Raw genomic sequence first — 21,504 nt, forward strand, 5'->3', positions numbered from 1 at the left:
CAGCTCCAGCCGGAAGGCTAGCCAGGGCCGCAGGAGGTGAAGCTAAGGGAAGAAAAGGCCTACAAATAAGAGGAAGGTGAGTTCCAGTCCTCCATCATCACCTACTCGCCTCAAATTCTTTATGCCTCAGTTGCCTCTCAAATGAGGATAATAACACAGCTTGTGGGTTGTTTTGAGATGAGATACAATGAGATGGTCAGTGTCACGTGCTTAGCACAGAGCCCAGCACGGTGACTTCCAATACCTAGCACCAACTGTTACTGTTATTATCATTCGTATCTGTACAGAGCTTTTATGGTGCAGGAAACGTTGTTCTCATTAATTGCGTGGCAAGCTCACAACATAGGGAGGCATTTGTGATTATTATCCCGTTTGGAAAGTGAAGAAACAAGTTTTGAAAGGGCGGATCCTGCCCAGTGAACTGATTTGCAGACACCAACCTTTGGAGACCTGCAGTTAAAAAGACACAACTCAATAAAGGGTCAAGCCCAGGTGTCAGCCACCCACAGCGAGACTGGGTTGCATCTCGGCGGTATTAGAAATCCTGGAGCCCCTGCACCCAACCCTCGCTCCCACGGGTCAACGGGTCGGCGCGAGGCAGGGGCGGGATTCCGGTGGGCCGTCCTTTCCGCGTCTGAGTAGGAAGCTGGGCCGCGCTGCGCCGCTCATTGGCAGGTGCATCCTCAGCCAATCAGCCTTGCCGGGGGCGGGGCCTTAGAGACTCACCTGGCGGCTGCGGCCGATCCCTACTCAGTGGCGTTGGGAGCCTCAGGCCACCTGTAAGTTCTTGAGACTCCTGCCAGACTCTGGCCCAGCCGGCCGGACCGACCCTCGCCTGGCCCGCCATGGGCCCTCGGTGCCGCAAACTCCCCGCACTCCTGCCGCCGCTGCTGCTGCTGCTGCACGTACGTCGGGTCCCCTGGTTTTGCGGGGGGACGTCTCCGCGCCCTGGCCCCTAGTCCCTTCCTTTCCTGTCGTTCCTTCCTCTTTTCTGTCGTCCCCGCCTCCCTTTATTGCAAGAATGTTTGCGCCCAAATGCCCGGAGCAGCCTAAGCTGCTCGGCGGAGGCGAGCGCGGCTCTGCCCACCGCCCGCTCCGCACCGGAGGTGGGGGCGCGCCTCGCTGCGGGCTCTGGGGACCCGGGTTTGGCTGCAGAATGGGCTATGGGCGGAAGGGGGGCCTGGGGGCAGAGCGGGGGTCAGGGTATTGCAAAGGGGAGCCCCCGTGCAAATCCAGGGGCAGCCGGGAGGAGTGGGGACGGTCTCTGAGGTGACGAAAGGGGAATCAGTAGAAATAAAGGCACCTGACAGTTACAGAAAGGGTTGTAACTAGGTATGGGGGCGATCCCGGGATGAGAAAGGGGGGTCAAAAGTTGTGAGAGCGCCCTCGGTGTGAAGAGCTCGACTTAGGAATGGGAGCGTCCCGGGTATAAGGGAACTAGCGCTGGGAAGGGGAAGGGTGTCTCCAGTGGAACTAGAAAGGAGGGGGGACGAGGTGAGGGGCCAGGTGGGGAGGGGGCGACCCAACAGCCCCCTCTCCCTGGCGTCCCTAGGGGCTTGGCGGCCGCAGGTCTGGGAAAGAATTTGGAGAGGCCGCCTGCCCCGGGGGGGTGCGGGTGGGTGTGGGTCGGTCCGTCCAGCAATCTCGACGCCGGGAGCGAGGGAGGGGCTGCGCTGTTGGTTTCGGTGTCGGCGGGAGGGAAACCCCGGAGCCACCCCGGTTGAATGCGTTTCTCCTCAACCCCAGGTCTCACCGCGGCCCTGCCAGGAGCCAGACCCCTGTCGTCCCGGCTTTGGTGCCGAGAGCTACACGTTCACGGTGCCCCGGCGGCACTTGGAGAGAGGCCGAGTCCTGGGCAGAGGTGAGGGCGCGAGGCCCGGGTCCTTGGGCCGGGAGGGTAGGAGCGGGCAGGGTCCGAGAAATCGCGCTCCCACGTCCAGGGGCTAGACTGGGCAGACGCCTTCTTCCTTGACTCAAATGACGCCCCTTTGGAATTTCTGCAGATGTAGGGGGGTCTAAGCGTCGCGCTGAGGGAGCACGGTGGTCGAAGGGGCCTTCCTGGGGTGGTGAAATGTGTCACAAGGCGAGGACACTAACAGAGACCTTCAGTGTGTCTCCTGTCGTCCTGGCTACTTCGGAGACAGTCTATCATCTAATACTGCAAAAATCTAACATGTGGGCAGGGTGGGAGGAGAGTGGCAATTCCTGATTCACAGACGAGCAAAGGAAGGCTCAGAGGGCGCAGCCCACTTCCCCGGGGCCCACAGAGCGGGGTTTGAACGAGCATCGCTCCCAGGTCCCTCTGCACCGTCTCTGCAGACTTTTGTGGCTTTTACCTACAGAGATGATAACGTTTGGGTACAAGAACTATTCTCCCAAGGAAGGATGTTAAAAAGAAAAAACAAAACCTGGTAGCTCTGACTCAGGGAATGAAAATGGACAAATGTACCCCTGTGACCTCTTATCGCTGTGATCATCGGAATTCTAGAGTTCTCTTTGTTTCCTCTCTCTCTTGTCTGGGGGTGAAAGCAAGGGAGGTTGGTTTCTTACCTGTTTTCCTGATTCCCAGGTACTTTTTTCCTTGCTTTCTTTCTTTATATTTAATTTAATTTAATTCTTTATTTTAGAGAGAGGGGAAGGGAGGGAGGAGAGGAAGAGAAACATCGACGTGAGAGAGAAATGTAGATCGCTTGCCTCTCACAGGAGCCTTGTCCTGAACCCATAACCCAGGCATGTGCCCTGACCAGGAGTCAAACCGGTAACCTTTCAGATCGCTTTACTTTTTTCTTACCAAACGACTTTCTCTTCCCTCTCGATTTTAGTTGATCAGGCAAGTTATCATTATAATAAATGAAGCACTTTTTGAAAGAAGAAATCACCCACAATTCCCCTGAGGGCATTCATTGTTTATTCTTCCAGTCTTTGGCCACGTGGACAGTCTACAGCAATCACGCTGTTGTTTGAAAAAAAATTTTTGAAATTTGGAAGTTGTTCCAACAGTGGGTGGCATTTTTTAAAAACAGAAACTACAGCTCGATTGATTAAAATATATTTGCTTTTCTGAGTAATGTCTGTGTTGTGTGTGTGGAGCTTTCTATTGGATCAGTAAGGAAGTGTTTGCCTGATTTTTGCCAAAGGTCTGCCATTACCTCTGGCCGTGGGTTCTGCCCAGCACTGTGCCGGGCACCTGGGAATGAATGGAGATATGGGGACATTCCAGGACTTCGTGCTCCAACAGGTTGCAAAAAGTGCCCCAGGACCCCCTTGCGGGGCACAGTGGAACATGGGTATTTAGGTGCCTGGAATGTTTTGATGGGTAGCATTGGACAGTGAGGACTGGCTTCTGGGAGGAGGCAAAGCTGACCCAGCCTTGAAAAACGGGTCAGGGGTTAGAAACAGAAGTGTGTGTGTGTGTGTGTGTGTGTGTGTGTGTAAGTGAGGTGTCCCAACACAAGTGCTGGTCACTTTCTTTTCCCGCATCAAGACATTTGTATCACCAGGGGGGTGTTAGTCTAGTTTTCATCTGCCTCAGGAGTTCTTATGTCTGACCAATAATAATAATATTACAAATTAATAGTATAATAGTTATTATAATTAATAGCCATACCTATTATTCGCTTTTAACTGGGCTCTGGGGCAAGTACCTCACATATTTTACCTCATTTCTTCTTCCCGAGACTCAAGAGTGTGGGTACCCTTGTTCTACTTTGCAGATGAGAAAGTGAAGCATAAAGCAGTTTAGTTTGTCTGCTCAGGGTTTCACAGCTGGTCTTTCTCCCGTTCTCTTCCCTGCTCTTCTCAGCAATCCCCAGAAGGAAAGAGGGGCCTGGGGAGTTAGTGTCTGCCGGGAAGTGGACTTCCTCCTCCCTGCGCGCCTGCAGGAGGGGAAGTGTTGACAGGGCAGACCCGACAGGGGTGGGTGGTGGAGAGAGCTGGGTCAGACAGAGCAGGTGCGAGGCGCAGGGGGCCCGCAGCTGGTGATGCCGTCTTGTCTTCTCAGGCGTCTTGTCTTCTCAGGCGTCTTGTCTTCTCAGGCCGCTCGTGTGGCTGCTCCCAGTTCTCTTTATGGCCACCTCCCCATACGCACTCAACAGCTTTCCTGACATTTCACTTTTAGGGGGCTTTTTGGACTATGAATTGCCCCAGGACAGAAATGGCCTTCTGATAAAAAAAACATGAACTTGAGAGAACTGGCTTTGTAATTTAAAAAGGCAGCTAGGGTTTAGGGAGCTGGCCTCCCTCTCCTTGCGCAGCCTGGAGAATGGAGAGAAGCCACATCAGTACCGGGTCTAAACACTGGCTCCATGGAAAACGATGAACTTGTCCCTCTTTGTCCACTGCTGACCACAGAGTGTCACAAAGAGGATTTGGCTAAACTCAGGGGTGGTTCCTGTGGCCCGTGAGATCCTTGTATTTATTTCATTGGTTTCCCTCCAGGTTCTAGAATGGGGAATGTTTTACAAACAAACAAACAAACAAGCAAACAAACAAACAAAACCCCAGCTGTGAACTTCTTTAGTTTCTGATTATTTTTCTTTTTCTTAGCGCAAATTGGTTTTGGGATCAAGTATTACCTTAGTGCACTCATCTTTAAGGTAACTGGAGGTGGGGGCAAGGAAGGCAGCAGGCTTTTAAACTGATGGTTTCCTTGCTGTGCTCTCTCCGCCACCTGGCCTTGGGCAAACAAGGCTTATATTTTGTATCCAAGCTCTGGCTGATGGATTGACCTAGCTCACAGGCACAACCACCTGTGTGGATTAAGTACACCCATTTTCCCTCTTTCTGAAAGATGTGCTGAAAGTCGGTGGGAACCCTCTGCAGGGGTGGAGGGGGCTAATTAAATGGGCTTTAAAAAAAACAAATAGAAACTGGCTTTGGGATGCTCTTACATCATCAGATCCCCACTCCTCACCACTCAGACTCCTGGAGGATCATTTCCTGATCACGTCCGCATTACTCACATCTGTGATGAGGGTTATGCAGGACTCACTGGGGAAGCGGACTAAAGGGCCATCCTATGGCCCTTGCTTTTGTGCCTCACTAGGAGCAGAAACCCAAGGTCCTGGGCCCTGCAGGGCCATTTAAGGAAGGCTGGCTGCTGCTCCTGCCCTTTCTCTGCCAGGTGGCTATGGAAATCCCTGTTTGCTCTCCGGGCCTTTTTACTGAGCGAGCCTTTTCTTCCGAAATGCTCACCTTGGTGTCTGTTACACATTCCCTTCCAAGTGTAGCCCCAGATAAGCCCGTCGCTGAAGCAATCAGCTCTCGCATCTCCCAGAAGCTGCCAAAACCCGAAAGTCCCCGAGAGGCACCTGTCACAATCCAGACTTCTGGGTTTCTCCCCTGCCTCGACTCCCATCTCCTCTCGGGGGCTGAGTGAATTCAGGATGGCTGGTCAGGATAGCTCTGGAAGTAGTATCTCAAAGATTCAGGTTTGAATTTCAGCTATTAGCTGTGTGACGTGGGGTAGATCGGTTTACTTGGATGAGCCTCGGTTTCCCCATGTGTAAAATGGAATGCAGTAATAGTTATAGGTTTGTCATGAGAATTAAATGTGCGTGTTCCACTCATAGAGTCCCGGCACGGGGCAGGGGTGGGGTTACAGTAATAAATAAAGCAGATGTAGGCTGAGCGTGAAGGCAGATGAGACAAACATAAATAAGAAAGGATGGTGCATCGATGGCTCACTTCTTAGGGACAGAGTAGGCATTCAAATATCATTTTGAACAAATGAATACACGAATGGATAAATAGCTACTGCTCCTCATACTTTGGCTTACCTTTTTCCTCTTAAACTCTGCGGCCTCAGGCCAGCCCTGGATGGGCATCGTGGATGGCCAGGGAAGAGTCGGGGCCGTGGCTGTTGAAGCTTTGTGCCGTGTGTCCCCGGGTTACAGCGCACTGAGTGCTTCCTTCTGAAAGCTTCGGAGGGCAGAGAAGGGAGACCTCAAACCCCAACTCGGAAATGGAAGGGCAGTTAGTCCTTTTTAAGTGTTCTTCATCTTTGGTCAATTAAAAAGAAATTTGTAGTGGCCTTTCTTTCTCCCTGTCTCTGTTTCCCTTTCTCTAATTTGTTTCCCATTTAAATGCCTCAGCTTATGCTTGGCAGGGCTGTCGGGCCTCTCTCTTTCTGCACTTTAACTCTTCCCTTCCCCTTCATCTACCTCCCGTCTTCCACTTTCCCCCAAGGACCTACTGGCATCTTCCCAATGTTTAGAAGGTTCTTGAGTCAGACCGCCTAGATTGAAATCTAGGTAATGCTCCTTGCCAGCTGGGGAGACATCGGCTAAGGTCTTTCTAAGCCTCTGTTTTCCCATCTGTGGAATGGACAGGATAGTACCCTAGGGTCTGTCAAGTGCTCAGTAAGTAGTAATATTAAAGCCACCAGAGGATTTTGTGTCTTCTGTCTGAGACACTCCCTCCGGTGTTTTACCTTTAGTTCAAACGGATCCCTGTGCTCTCTCCTGCTCAGCAAACCAGCCAAACCAGTTTCCTGGTCTTTCTGCTTCTGTGCTAAAGCAAACTTTGCTCTGCAAACAGTGACTAGACCAAAGCGCCCTTTGCTACGAAAGGAAATTCTGGTACCGCCTGCCACTGTGCAGGGTGCTTGGGGTGGGCTGAAGTGGGTCTGTCAGTTGATCTGCTTGCGAATGCTGTTTAGAATTGGGGTGGGAGGAGTGGGGCAAGGAGCAGCAAGGGCGGGGAAGGGTGGGGAAGTAAGGATGACCTTGAAGGTTTAAGCTTCTGCTTGGTTTTTTAAAAGGATCTTGTAATACATGGGCGGGCGGAAGGATACTGCTCTGTTCTCCCATTCCCGTAAATACTCTGCCCCAGGCCACAAGGCGAGGCTGTGGATCGCCTGGAGCAGATGGGGTGGGAATGAGGAGACCTGGAGAAGTAGCCAGCCACAGCCCTCAGGGAGATTTCAGAAAATCTCTGAAAGTGCCCAGTACACTCTGCGAATATCCATGGGGCGGGAACGGGTTCAGAGGACCAGAGAAGTGGATTTACCTGCTTGGCCTTTGTGAGCAGGAGGGCGTCTGCACCAGGCCTGCAGAGAAGCGGAAAGAGCTCTCCCGGAAGAGGACGCGGGTGCGCCGCACAGCGAAGTCAGGCTGGCGCGCGCCCCCCCCCAGGAACAGGGAAGGTGGCTTGTAGGAGCAGAGGGTCCCAGGACGAGGCTGCCTAGATCGGCCAGGGCCAGGCCTAGGACCTCGGTCTGCAGATAACCGAGGGTGTTTTCCTTCTATTCCTTTAGTAGGCAAATCATGCACTTGGTTAAAAAAGCACTACCTAGGTCTTCCCCAGGGCACAGGTAACCAATGAGTTCCTCACAGGTAACTGGCTTTATTGGTCTCTTGTGTATCTTTTTCGGGGTTTCCTTATGGGAATACACGCGTCATTTCTTTATGCGAACGTAAATTTAATAATAATCTTTTCACCAAGAGTAGCACCTGGGTCACACGGCTCTGTACCTTCTTTTTTGCCCAACAATATATTCCCGTGTTCTCTCTCTACATAGAACGCCCACGTTCTTTGACTTTGGGGGGTAGCTATGTGGCATGGTTGTGCCGGGTCTGTTTAACCTGCCCCTGACAGACACTGGCGTGGGCCGTGGGCTACATCTTATCTTTCAGAAAACAGCACTGCAGGGAATAACGTAGTATATATATCTGGTAGCGCATGTTCTGGTGTATGCAGAAGATAAATTTGCAGAGCTGGGCCTGCGCAATCAGGGCGCGCATTTGTAACTTCAACAGACCCTGCCCTTCACAAGGCCTGGGTCAGCTGGCTCCCCCACCAGCATCTAGAGACAACTTGCTGCCCCACTGTCCCCCAGGGGGGCTTTTAAGCAAAAGGTATTGGGAGCCTGCCTCCCTGAAGAAAAAAATAGCTTCGATTTGAGGAAAGACTTCAAAGTTCCAGCAGCTAAGTGGCTCTAAGCAAGAATTAGTTCCAGCAGCTTCTAGAATGTGTCTTTGCACTCATGCTGGGAATAGGTGAGAAAGAGGAGAAAGTTGGGGGAAGGAAAATGAGTTCCTGGTTAGGGAAGTGGTGAGTGAGTGTTCCAGTAATCGGCAGAGCTATCGGTGGAGTGTCTGGGAATTTCTGTTTGGAGCTTGGGAGAGTGTTAGGTACCAGTTTAAATATGAATTTGTATCGGAAAATGGTGTTTTTCTTTAATCAAACTGGAGCATAAAATGATAGAAGGGATATACTGAGAATTTATTTGGAGGTGGCCAACAGGTAAAAATAGAAATATTTCTCCCCAACATTAGGAGCGTGTCCTGCAAAGGGCCTCGTAGACTTGACAGGTTAGTCAAGCCTCACGGTGGTCCAAGGCCATTGTCATGGTCCCCCACCCTAGAACAGAGAACAGGCTCATAGAGGTTGGACAACTGGCCACCCAGCCAGGTAGTGGCGGAGCTGGGGCTGCAGTCCTGGACTCGTATCTTTCACGACGTGTGCTCTCGCCTGCGTCCCTCTGTGCCTCGTTGCCAACCTGCGTCTCCAGTGGAACCTTGTGCACCCTTCTAAGGGAAAGGAAGTCCCCCCTTCCCTTTGGAAAATACAGGGGTGGGCGAGACCAAGTGTCCAGTTATAACACAAATAAATAATACAAGAATAAACTGTTTTGCATATGCAAAACCATAAACCTACTTTTGATTACTCCTGTGTGTCTCTATACCTTTACGTCTCAGTAATTGTAATTGTGATGCTGGAATTCAGCCTCTCCTGCCTTTGAAGAGTCTCTTGTCTTTTGCTTATGTGCAGTTCTCAGCCTCTTTCCCTTTGACCTTCTCTTCCAAATAAATGCTGGGCGAGCAGCACTTATCCTCCTTCCGGTCTGTCTTTCTGACTTTCTGGGTCCTTGAGAATGCAATTACTGTGGCCTTCAAGACGGAGGGGTGGGAGGAAATCAGTCCTCAACAAACTCATGTTCCAACTGGGACTTACTCAAGGTGTAGGAGTCGGGCAGAGACCTGGGTGTGGATCCCTGTGCATTCAGGTGTTCCCGCCAGGACTAATGGGGCCTGCCCGGAAGGGGTGGACCCGTTCCCCATGAGCAACATCATCAACGGTAGCCAGCACCGGACCCCGTGGGATAATTGGCCAAGGCCTAGATAATAATTACTGGGCTTTATAATCAGGAGAGCTTGTAACAAGCCGAAAGCCTTTCAGTTATATGATACCTGGGCAAGCTGGAGGCTAAGAACACCTGTTCCTGTGGTTTGGCATCCACACACGCTGATACACCTTGTCTGATCCCAGGAGAGTTTTCCCAAAAGAAGTTTGAGAGGGTCCTCACCGCAATTGTTGCAACAGTCTCCTTTCTGGTCTTTATTGCCCCTTCACGTTCCCCAACACAGTCTTTCCTCTACCCAGCAGCCAGAGTGGTGGTTTTAAAAATGTAAATGAGAAAAGATCAGTCTCACTCAGAATCGGCCAGTGGCTCCCATTTTACACAAGCTAAAAAGTGAAAGTCCTTTCCATGACCTATGAGGTTTCCACGGTCTGCCCTGTGATCACCCCCTTACTCTTGCCCTCATCACTTCCCGACTATCCTAGAGCACAGCAGGCATGCATCTACCTCAGGGCCTTTGCACTGGCTATTTCTACTGTTTACACTATCGGCTCACTCGTTTATGTCCTCAACTCTTTGCTCAAATGTCACTGTCTCAGTGAGGGCTTTCTTGAACCCCCATTTGAGATTGTAAACCCTGGCCCCAACACTCTCCATTCCTTTTCTTTGTTTTATTTTCCTCTGTAGCACTTTTTGCCATCTAACATCCTATGCATTTCATTTACTTTCCACCAGAGCATAAGTTCCAAGAGGCCAGGGATTTTTGTCTTACTTAGTTCACAGGCTATATTGTGTCTAGAACAGGGCCTGGCACATAATAGGTGCTCAGTAAGTACTTGATGAATGAATGAATGAAGTTTCAGAGTGTATATATATAAGTTTATATATATTTATCTTTTGCTTTTGGAAGCTATTCCACTGTGCTTTAAAAAAAAGATATAATTGACCTATAACATTAGTTTCAGGTGTAATTGTGCCTTTTGTTTTATGTTTATTTTTTAATTTAAATTACTTTATTGTTGTTCCATTACAGTTGTCTGTTTTCTCCCCACCCCTCCCCCCATAATTGTGCCTTTTGTTTTCAAGAAAAGAGGGAACTCTGTCAGTAAGGCTCCCATGAACCACAGAAAAGACACAAATTGGGGGAGGGGATGATGTCACAGTATGTGTCGCTGCTTGGCACTTCCCAGTTTCTCTGAGCCCTGCACATCCCCGTTGTAACCTTACCTAATTGTCTTGTCACAAAACAGCTTGCAGTCTAGTCTAAAGGTCAGATGATCCATTTCTGCTTTGGTGTAAGGAAGCACCAGATCAAAATCTAAATGGAGATCTGAGCCCGCCAGGGCCACCTGTTTGGTTTCCTATTGTCTGGGTGACACCTTCCTTGCGCAAGGCTCCCAGATACACCCAACACCTTACTCCTGTGTATCCTTCAGGCCCATTAATTGTTCAAGACCCGGTGTCCATTCTTCTAGTTCTTGGCAATGCACAGGAGCCTGGAAGGAGCTAGTTGAGAGGTGCAAAAAAACTCCAAGGTAATAATTTAAGGCTAATTCAATCAGTTCATGGCCAAGATAAAAATCTCACAGCTCCAAAGTCCATCTGATCAATCAATATTTATGGAGGGAGTGTTATATGGCAATGCTTTATAATCTTGACGTAAGAAATACCACCCCCGCCTTCAGGGAGGTAACTGCCTAATGGGCAGCATTGCCAGATTTTGCAAATAAAAGACACAGGACACCCAGGGACATTGGAATTTTAGGGGGGAAATGACTAATTTTTTAGTATCAGAATGCCCCATTCAGTATTTGAGACATACTTACTTAAAAAAAAAAAAAAAGGTTGTTTCATCCTCTGTTCTTATCACAAGCAACATTGTATTGACTAGTACTCGCTATGTGTCCAGTAAGACATAGGCGGTCTCTCCCCTTTGCACCTCACCATGACCAGTGAGAAGTGATGGTTGTTGACCCTGCGAGACTCAGTGAGATAGAGCACGTCACAGAGACAGGAAGTGGGAAAGACTGGCCGCTTGCTCTGGTGGCAGTTGGACTTCAAACCTGCGCTCTTTACAGCAGGAAAAGGCAACGAACCGGACAGTCTGTGAGCAGCCAGGGGAAGGGGATAGATAATTCCTGCTCCGAGGGTCTCAGAGGGAGAGGGGTCCTTCTGGCTGACTGCGGCAGTCATTCGTGAATTCACGTAACCCATTCACGCTGAGTACCTGCCAGCACCAGCTCTGTCTGTGCTAGGCATTGGAGGTATAATGGGACAAAACAGACAAAATCCCGCCCTTGCGGACTTCTAGTCGGAGGAGACAGAAGGAGGCAGTTAGATGGTGATCTATGGGAGGAAGAACAGCACATAGCAGGACAGGTGTAAGAACTGTGTGTGTTGGTGTGGAGAGATTTGTGGGAGCCGTCCCCTGAAGGAGTGAGGCACTCAACACTTGTCAGCATTGGACTGTGTTTTGAAGGAGCTGGACTACCCACGTTTTTTCACTCCACGTGGGTGTCATTTAAAAAGACTATTCTCTGAGCAGGCATTTTGCTAGAGGAATAATCCTGAGGGTTAATTGTTGCCACATCTCCTTTAAAGGGTATCGGATTCCAACCAGAATCTAATGCTCTTTCCAAGCCACTCACCTGTTGGCATGTTGCCCAAGAGGAATATGGTTCTAGTCTAGTTTTCTTAACTTCCTCATGGCAGAGGGATGAGATCATCCTAAAGAGGCATCATGACTCCTTGGACTTGATATTTTGGGGAGAAGTGTAGGGGGAGGCACATGTGTACTTCTGTCATAGGACCTGCTGATTAGAATTAGCCATGGATTCAGCATGAGGACTTTCTTTTTCTCTTTCTCTCTTTCTCTATTTCTTTCTCTTTCTCTCTCTCCCTTCCTCCCTCCTTCCTCCCTCTCCTCCCTCCCCACCCTCTTCTTTCTTTCTTTCGTTTTTAGTATGAAGACTTTCAAAGACTGCAAACTTCCCCCACAAATTCTTCATTGCCATTGTGTGGGCATGTTTGAAAAGGGAACAAGTGGACCGGCTTGAGTTAGTGGGAAAGGTTGTGGCATTCCTACTGAAAACGTCACCCACTGAATCAGCTGTGGGACAATATCGGGGCACTTATTGGAGGGTGGGGTGAGACTCTGAATCACCGTCATTGAGAGGCCGCTCCTGGTGAGCTTATCAGTATCAGAGGCTGAATCAACAGTGACATCACCCTCTCATAAGGTGCGGTAGGGGCCCACTCTTACTCATAACTCCCAGGAGATACTGGCCCTAGATCCCTTCATTCTTAGCAACAAGCCCCAGGTTTTACAGAAATGACTGTTCAACATTCGCTTGGTGAAGTTCATGTGTTCAGTTTCACTGCCAACCCAATTTCTGGACTAGCAGTCATGACGAAACTTTCTGAAGAAATTAGCATTTGCGGATATACTGTCTGTGCCCTTTGCCCTCTCACGTCTCACGTATAAAGAAATGCTCTTCTGTGCTTTGCCAATGGGTGTTTTGGGGTTTGTAATTTGAGAGTTTGATTTTGAAACTTCCATGTAAATCGTGCTGGTTTTTCTTTGGACTTTGGAGTTAGTTACACATTCTCTCTCTCTCTCCCCCCCTCCCCGCCCCCCTTTCTCCTTTCTGCTAATCCTCTCACGTAAATCAAGGGCATATTTAAGACTTTGGGATTAAATACCAGGGGGGCTGTCCACCTTGGGAAACTATACTTCACTTACCAGGTATGAGGTTTTACTTCTGATTTCAACAGAGATTTGATGTCAAGGTTGTGACTTTATTTTTTTTATTCTATTTTATTGATTATGCTATTACAGTTGTCCCAATTTTTTCCCCACTCCCTCCTCCACCCAGCACCCCCCACTCCCTCAGGCAATCCCCTCATTGCTCATGTCCGTGGGTCATGTGTGTAAGTTCTTTGGCAACTCCATTTCCTATACTGTTTTTTACATCTCCATGGCTATTCTCTAACTACCCATTTGTACTTGTTAATCCCCTCACCTCTTCACCCATTCCCCTACACACCCCTCCCATCTGGCAACCATCAAAATGCTCTCGGTATCCATGATTCCGTCTCTGTTCTTCTGGTTTGCTTAGTTTATTTTTTAGATTCAATTGTTGATAGATTTGTATTTTTGCCATTTTATTGTTCATAGTTTTGACCTTCTTTTTCTTAAATGAGTCCCTTTAATATTTCATATAATAATGGTGTGGTGATGATGAACTCCTTTAGTTTTTCTTGTCTGGGAAGCTCTTTTTCTGCCCTTCTACTCTAAATGACGTCTTTTAGAGTGGCATCTAAATGGGTAGAGCATTCTTGGCTGTAGGTCCCTGCTTTTCATGACCTGGAATATGTCTTGCCAATCCCTTCTAGCCTGCAAAGTTTCTTTTGAGAAATCAGCTGACAGTTTTGTGGGAACTCCCTATAGGTAATTAACTTCTTTCCTTTTGCTTTTAAGATTCTCTTTTATCTTTAACCTTTAGCATTTTAATTATGATGTGTCTTGGAGTGGGCCTCTTTACATTTATCTTGTTTGGGACTTTCTATGCTTCCTGGACTTGCGGGTCTATTTCCTTCACTAAATTAGGGAAGGTTTTTTTTTTCCATTATTTTTTCAAACAACCTTCTAATTTCCTGCTTTTTCTCTTCTCCTTCTGGCATCCCTATGGGGCAAATGTTGGACCTCTTAAAGTTGTCCTAGAGGCTGTTTATACTATCCTCTTTTGGATTCTTTTTTCTTCTTGTTGTTCTGAATGGTTGGTTTTTTTTTTTTTTTTTGCTTCCTTATGTTCCCTATCATTGATTTAAATCTTGCTTCATCCACTCTATTGTTATTTTCCTGTAAGTTGTTCTTTATTTCAATTAGTGTATCCTTTGTTTCTGACTGGATCTTTTTTATGCTGCTGAAGTTCTCACTAATTTTCTTGAGCATCCTTAAAACCAGTGTTTTGAATTCTGCATCTGATAGATTGTACTTCTCCATTTCATTTAGCTATTTTTCTGGAGTTTTGATCTGTCCTTTCATTTGGGTCATATTTCTTTGTCTCCTTATTTTGGCAGCCTCCCTGTGTTTTCTTTCTATGTGTTAGGTAGAGCTTCTTTGACTCCATGTCTTGGTGGTACAGACTAATGTAGCATATGTCCTGTAGGGTCCAGTGGCAGAGCCTCCCCTATTACCCAACTGTGTACTTGAGGTACGCCCTTTGTGTGGGCTGAATACACCCTCCTCTTGTAGTTGAGCCTTGGTTGCTGTTGGCAGATCAATGGAAGGGGTTTACCCAGGCCAGTCAGTTGCAAGGATTGGCTGTGACCACTTACTACCAACCCCTGCCCTCCGTAGAGAATCAGCTGTGCGGGGGCAGGGTAGTGGTTCTCCCACATGATCTTTCACTAGGTGCGCTGGCCCTGGGGTTTCCCAGGTGATTCAGGCCAAGGTCAGCCTCTGCCATTGTTTTGTCTGTGGTCCCATCATGCCTGAGCTGTAAAGCAATCTGAGACTGCTGCTACTTGTACTGAGCTTGGAGATTCCTAGGTGAAACCAGGCTATGACTCTAGGCTGGCTGCACTAGTGCTGGGCCTGGGGCTCGCTGAGATCAGCTGTTGCCTGTTTGATAGGATTTAGGAGGATGTGAAGCCTGAGCCAAGACCAGCTATTCATATGGAAAAGCACCTGGAAGTTGAGTGGGGCAGTCTGTAGGGATCTCCAAGGCGGGTCAAACAGTGTTAGCCAGGTTGATGGAGTCTCAGTTATGGCACCAGCTTGCCAGCTCTGTGGGAGGACAGTTAGAAAAGGGACAACGGCCTCTGCTCACCTCAATGCCAGATTGTTCAGTTTCTCTCTGTACACCACTGGCATCTTTCTAGCTGCCACCTGGCGCTGGAGTTCAGAGGGAGTGACTCTGAGTAAGTGAGTCCATGTATGGGTTCTTTAGGAGTAACTGCTTAGGGCTCCAGAAGTTTCTTCCACTGACTTAATTCCCACTGGTTTTTCCAGCCAGAAGTTGTGAGGACTTCATCGTCCTGGCACTGGAACCCTGGGCTGGGGGCCTGGTGTGACGCTGGGACTCCTTGCTCCCGAGATATCCCTCCTGAATTTTTATCCACCATGCGTTGGTGACTGACCAACCCATTCTACATCTGCACCCCTCCTTCCAGTCTCAGTGGATGTGGTTTCTTTAATTCAGTGGTTGTCAGACTTCCATGCAACTCAGTTTCTGGTAGTTCTGAGTGATAGTTCTATATTTTAGTCATAATTTAGAAGTGGGGAGTCATGTCTGTCTGTGCCACCCACCATCTTGACTAGAAGTTCAAGGTTGTAACTTTAATGATCTTCAGCGTTTATTTCTCTTTTAACCTGTGAAACAAAGGAAAAGTTTCCCTGAGCTTCCGTCTGAGAGTGAAGATGAATGGGAAGGGTGGGAATGAGAGGCAGGATTGCATGAGTTCAAATCCTGTCTTGACTCTTATTTGCCATGTGACCTTGGGCAAGTTACCTAACCTTCCTCACAGGATTGAGATGAGGATTCAACGAGTTAATATATAAAATATGTTCAGTGCCTGGCACATAGCAAACACTCTTTAAAAAATTTTTTTTTAATTTTATTTTAATTGTTGCAGTACAATTTTCTTTTACTCCCATCCCAACCCACCCACCCAGCCCTCCCCTCCTCCCTCCCATTTCCACCTGCCCCTAGTTTTTATCCAGGTGTCCTTTATACTTGTTCTTGTAAACCCTTCCCCTTTTCCCCTGAAATTCCCTCTCCTCTGCCCTCTGAACAGTGTCAGTCTGTTCTTTATTTCAGTGTCTTTGGTTATATTTATAGCAAACACTTTTAAGTAAGTATTGAGTTTTCAGTATTAGACATTTCTGCTTTAGAATTATATCAAGGAGGTGAAAAAAATGTGTAGATGCTAAGGGAGCCAGAGAGGATTAAGATGAAGAAGGGCTATATTCCCTTGTCTTTATTTCTTTTTGTTTTTTGACCTCACCTCCCCAAGTCAAAGATACTCCTCTTGACCCAACACTGATTGCACAAATTATTTGGTGCCACTCAGGCTGGCTGTCATGATGCAACTCCGCTAATTTATAGTTGCACCTCTTTGGTTCGGTCATCCTGTGAGCTTGCTTCTAGCCTAGTATCATCTCCATTTTACAGAGGAGGAAACTGAGACGCAGAGAGAGGTAGTGACTTGTCTAAGGCCACTAAGTCCACAAAACTAAGAAATGGCAGGCAGGGATTTGAACTCTGGTCCACTGACCCAAAAGCTTATGCCACTGCCTATGTACCTGTACTTGGCTGGTGCTTTTCTGTGAACTCTAAACTGTTCAGGTCCCTTGTCAGAGCCATTTAAAAAATTATATATATATATATATATATATATTCCCCCCCAGTGTTTCTCGAATTACATATGTATAGATACTTATCCCTGCCCCCACCACCACTTAATACAGAAGGCAGCATATTAAACACACTGTTCTGCATCTTGTTTACTTGATATATATATATATATCTTGGAGATTGCCCTCACTTTTAACTGATATAGTATTCTATTGTAGTTTCCTGTTGATGGATACTGGCTGTTTCTGGTCTTTTAACATTAAAGCAACATCAAGAGCATTTTATTGGGTTGGTGGAAAAGTCCATTACAGTTTTTTTTGTATGATGGCTCCAGTAGCGCTTAATTGTGTTTAACTTCATTTGAAGCAATTTTGTTAGATTGTAGTGGGAGAGCTGTCATCAGTGTGCATTTAAAGAAAAACTTATCAAAATTGGTGAATTTTTGTGCAGCCATTTTAATACTGAAGATGGAAGAAGATATGCAACATTTCGGTGTATTATGCTTTATTATTTTAAGAAAGGTAAAAATGCAACTGAAACACAAAAAAAGATTTGTGCAGTGTATGGAGAAGCTACTGTGACTGATCAAACATGTCAAAAGTGGTTTGCGAGGTTTCTTGTCATTATTGATATTTTGGCCAAACAATTCTTTGCTGTGGGGCTATATTTAGCAGCACCCCTGGCCCCTGCCCACTAGAAGCCGATGGCGGGAGATAGCCGACATACTCAAAATATCCAAATCAATCAAGTTATTGGTGAAAATTTAAAAAAATGTGTCTTTTATTTTATGGAAAAAACTAAACAGACTTTTTGGCCAACCCAATAGATGCCAGGTGCAGAATAGCCTGTGATATGAAGGTCTCTGGCCTCTGGGATGGTTACCAATTGCAGGGGGCAGATTCCTCCCTCAGCCAGTCCTGGGCATTGGAGAGGTACTAGGTTTTTAGGGTTTCTGGATGATGCATGAAATAGGGTCAGCATTAGTATGGAGCCAGGGGCAGCTTCTCTCACCAAAACTGGAGTTAATTCTCGCCGGGGTCCCTGCCCAGGCTCCCTGCCCAGGCTCCCACTGTGCCGGTGATAGTTGAATAATGCTGTTCTTTCCCTAGGCCCCGGGATCCTTAAGCCATCCTTAAGCCACCCTGGGTGGGAAGTGTTTATGGATGACTGACTACCTCAGCCTTGGCTGCTGGCCTTTTGAGAAAGATGAGAACCCATTAATCTGCCTTCACATACTTGCAAAGGGCATTATTCACGGGGCCCCATGGAGAACGGAATGAAAGGAAACGGGGCAGCATTGCAGCAGGAGGGACGAGGGTCAGACTCCTGAGGTTGGCTTGAGGCAGGGACACTGCACGTTCCAAATACTGACAGCTCCTCTTCCAGTTGTGCCACCTGAAGCACCTGTGGTCACACCTGGGTCATCTCGCTTATGCCCGTCAATCGCTTGCTGCTGCAGCCCTGTTGCACACAGGGAATTCCAGGGTCTCCTTCCCTCTACAGGAAGGCTCCGACTTACTTGTTCAGCACCAAAGTCAGAGAAAGAGTATGTTTTTTAAAATCCATTTATTGGGGGCAAAGTTAGAAGGAGATTTGAAAGAGTCTTGTAGTTCTGGCAGGGTGGTCCCCGCCACCTGGGGGGTAGTCCCTGGTGGGGAGCTCAGTTGGTTAGAACCTCAGTCTGTGCACTGAAAGGTTGGGGTTTGATCCCTGGTCAGGGCACAGCCCTAGGTCATGGGTTTGATCCCCAGCTGGGGCACATACAGGAGGCAACTAGTTGATTTTTCTCTCGCACATTGATGTTTCTTTCTGTCTCTCTCTCCTCATCTATTTCTCTCTTCCTCTTCCTCTTTCTATCTCCCTCTTTCTCTCTAAAATCAGGAAACATATCCTTAGGTGAGGATAAAAAAAAGAGTTGTGTAGCTCCCTAGTTTACACATGAATTTGGCCAGTTCAGTGCGGTTAGGTGACTGAACCAGAGTCACACAGCTGATAGCTGTTGAACTAATAATAATAATAATAATAATTGTTATTATTATTAACTGTTGTTAAACAAGAATCATAAACTTCATTGCACGGTTCCTTGATTCAGTCCTGCACTGTTCACAAGGGGTCCATTTAAATCCCTGCCCCGGCATTTGGGGTAGGTGCTACGACAGTTCCATTTCCAGGTAATAAAACAGAAGCCTCTGGGGGCTGGTGAGCAGCCCAGGGTCCCACAGCTGGTGGCCTGGGATGGGAGAAGGTGCATCTCCCAGCTTGGCCCACTATTACTCCTCCCTGTGCTCGCAGCTCTGTTCTGAGCTACCGAGCATTCTAGAGTCTTCCCTTTGGCTGAGAGAGGAACCTCAAGGTCCACCCAAAGTCCTTTACTAGTTTTAGCCTTTGTGTAAATGAGGGTTTAAGATCCTTTAGGCTGCTTTGAAAACCCAGAATAAAAGGGGTGTTACTGGCCCCCTTGAGCTCCATTTGAAATCCGGATAGTGAAATGTGTCCAGCGATGAGTTTGCAAGCCATTTCAGAGCTTCATAGGCTGCATTAATTATTACTATTATTTCTTTTCTAAATTACTACTTAAAGTTTCTTTCTAATTACTTTGGGGGTGGGGGTGAGAAGGGGATGGGGTAGAGGGTAAACCAGTTAACTATGAATGCCATAGTTTGGTTGACCTCCTTACCAGGCTCGATGGGAGGCAAGGTGTTTTGTTTTAAAAAAAACTTTTATAGTAGTAGTAATGGATTGCGGACATGCTAAAAAGGTCGGGGGAGAGCGTTGGAGATACACATGGACTCATTTACAGATGGAAAGATAGGTGTCAGGGTGAGTGAGGAGCTGGGGCTGTAGAGAACCTAAGACCACCATGAGTTATGTGTTATAGGAGCTAAATCTATGGGGCCCGTTATATATAGTATTTTCTTTCCTTTTAATTATGTTTGCAATTCTTCATTATAAAGGTTGAACAAGTTGTGCAAGGGGAACCTGAAAGATGATCTGTAACCAGAAATTCAGACACCACCCTTCCCCGCCACCGCCCCACTCGCCCTCCCCTTCTCAGTGGCTGATGTCCACAGTTCGGTCTGTATCTCCCGGGTGTTTGTCTGTGCATCTACAAAACGCGTGTCCATGTTGGTGGGATTTTTAGAAATCGAGGTGTACCAGAAATGGAGATATGAATTGTTCTGCAAAATGCAACCATCTCCTGCCCCTCCTTTATAATACGCCCTGGAAAATTTTGCACATCAGTCCATGAAACTGCCCCCGCCCCTGCTTATTCTCTGTAACCTGAGGAAGGTGTTTTTAATATCACAGAAGCTGACTGAGCTCCCCCTAGTACTGTGTTTGAGTGCCTACTGTGTGTTCCATATCAGTCTCGAGGCCTCTTCTGTCCCGAGGGGTTTGGAGATCAGTCCAGCAGCATCGGAAAACGCTGAGGTGCCAAGTTATCAGACAATGGGTGCATTCAGAATCCAGGTGGGGTTAGACCTGTGTGGGCTGGAGTAGCTGTGGAAGCTTCTGCAGGAGAGTGGGGGGTGGGCCCGAGGTGTTGGGTGGCATGTGAGCGGGAAAGGGGGGAAGCAGGCGTCTCTAGTTGGTGGCGTGGGTGGGAAGGGACCTCCCCTGCAGATTCTGGGGGCTAGGAATATGACAAAAGGAACGTTTGGATGGTGCCTCCTAGCTGAGGTGAAGCTCAGCTTTCTGGCCTGGAACCCCACCCGAGGGTGAGGGGCTGTGGGGAAACTCTCCCTTGGCACTTCCGGCCTGGCCTCTGAGTCTGCCAGGGCCTAACAGGGTCACAGAAGGACACTAATGTGGCGGCCTGGCTGGGCCTGTTGGCGGAGGCCCTGGCGAGCTGGGAGAACAGGAGCAGCAGGTTTTCCTCTGCCTGCCGTGCAGCCAGTGCGCCTCGTCAGCCCCGGAGTCCACTGGAGCAACCTGGGGTGGGCCGCGGAGAGCGGGAAGTGCGCCACACCATGTGTGGCCCTCGGCGTGGTCTGGCCAGGTTCATCAGCCCCGGTGCCGCCCCAAGTGCTCATCCAAAAGGCGCTGCCTCAGCAAATGGCAGCGCCCACTCCATCCATCCGTTTGTCTGTCGTTCACTCATTTGTCCACTAAGTAAATAATGATCAAGAGCTCTCATGTCCCCCAACACTGCTGTGGGACAGGGGCCACCGCAGGGAACCAACCATGAGCCTCCTCCTGGGGAAGCTGGTGTTCTGGTGCATTGGTGGGAACAGGCAATAAGCAGTAAATACAGGGCCCCGTGAGCGTGGCTGGTGGGGTAATAATGCGGGTGTAATAATTTACAGTTCTAGTTTGAGCATTCCACCTAACATGTCATAGGGTGTGCTTGAGTGTGATATTGTTATGTTACAGAGTTACGTGCTTATGACTTTGTAATAGAAGATTTTGTAATAAAAAGGGGCATTATTTGTGCCCGACCCTGTATGTCAAACATTTAGGGTATTGTGTGGCTGCAGATGTTTAGGAAAAGTGAGTCTGAGGGAGGAATTGTTGGTAAGCAGTGGGGTGGGCTGAGGGGACTTCACTCGAGAGGTAGGTGAAGGACCAGGTGGAGGGCGTTCTACACCGAGTGAACAGCAAGGACAAAGGCCCTGAGGCAGAGAGGAAGAGCAAGAGGCCAGTGTGCACAGATTTGAGAGACCAAGGAGCACACGGGATGATGGGAGAAGGGCAGGTGTGGGTGACGGCCCAGTGCAGGGAGCCTTGTAAGGATTTTGTCTTTAACTCCAGGCTCCTCTCTCCCATTCAGTCCAGATCCACACACTTCCAGCCAGTTCTGTCTCCTTCTTGCCACGTCCCGCCCCACCCACTCTCCATTCTAGGCTGTGGAAGACTTTACAGGTAGTTGTTTGGGCAGGGCTCCTCCAGGAGGGTTAAGCTGGGGGTTAATAGCTTGGGCTCTAGCCTCTGCCTGGAGCTGAGCTCAGAGGCCTGGGGCCTCTCAAGGCTTCTGATTCACCTGGTTCAGGGTGAGGCCCATGGATTCACATTACTCGTGGTGATGCTGGTCCATCTCCAGAGTAGCCAGGCTCTCTGACC

At 48.3% G+C, this 21,504-nt stretch overlaps 1 protein-coding gene across 1 annotated transcript in view; it reads left to right on the plus strand.

The window, feature by feature from the left end:
* Positions 1 to 737: 737 nt before the first annotated feature.
* The window catches only part of CDH1 (cadherin 1), a 74,581-nt gene continuing 53,814 nt past the window's right edge, over positions 738 to 21,504 (plus strand). The window contains exons 1-2 of the mRNA XM_028501936.2: positions 738 to 905; positions 1,747 to 1,861. Coding sequence (XP_028357737.1) covers positions 846 to 905; positions 1,747 to 1,861 — 175 coding nt within the window. The 5' untranslated portion in view covers positions 738 to 845. The remainder of the gene's footprint in view (positions 906 to 1,746; positions 1,862 to 21,504) is intronic.

This window comes from Phyllostomus discolor, chromosome 12 (genome assembly GCF_004126475.2).
Source record: "Phyllostomus discolor isolate MPI-MPIP mPhyDis1 chromosome 12, mPhyDis1.pri.v3, whole genome shotgun sequence".
NCBI classification, from domain to species: domain Eukaryota; kingdom Metazoa; phylum Chordata; class Mammalia; order Chiroptera; family Phyllostomidae; genus Phyllostomus; species Phyllostomus discolor.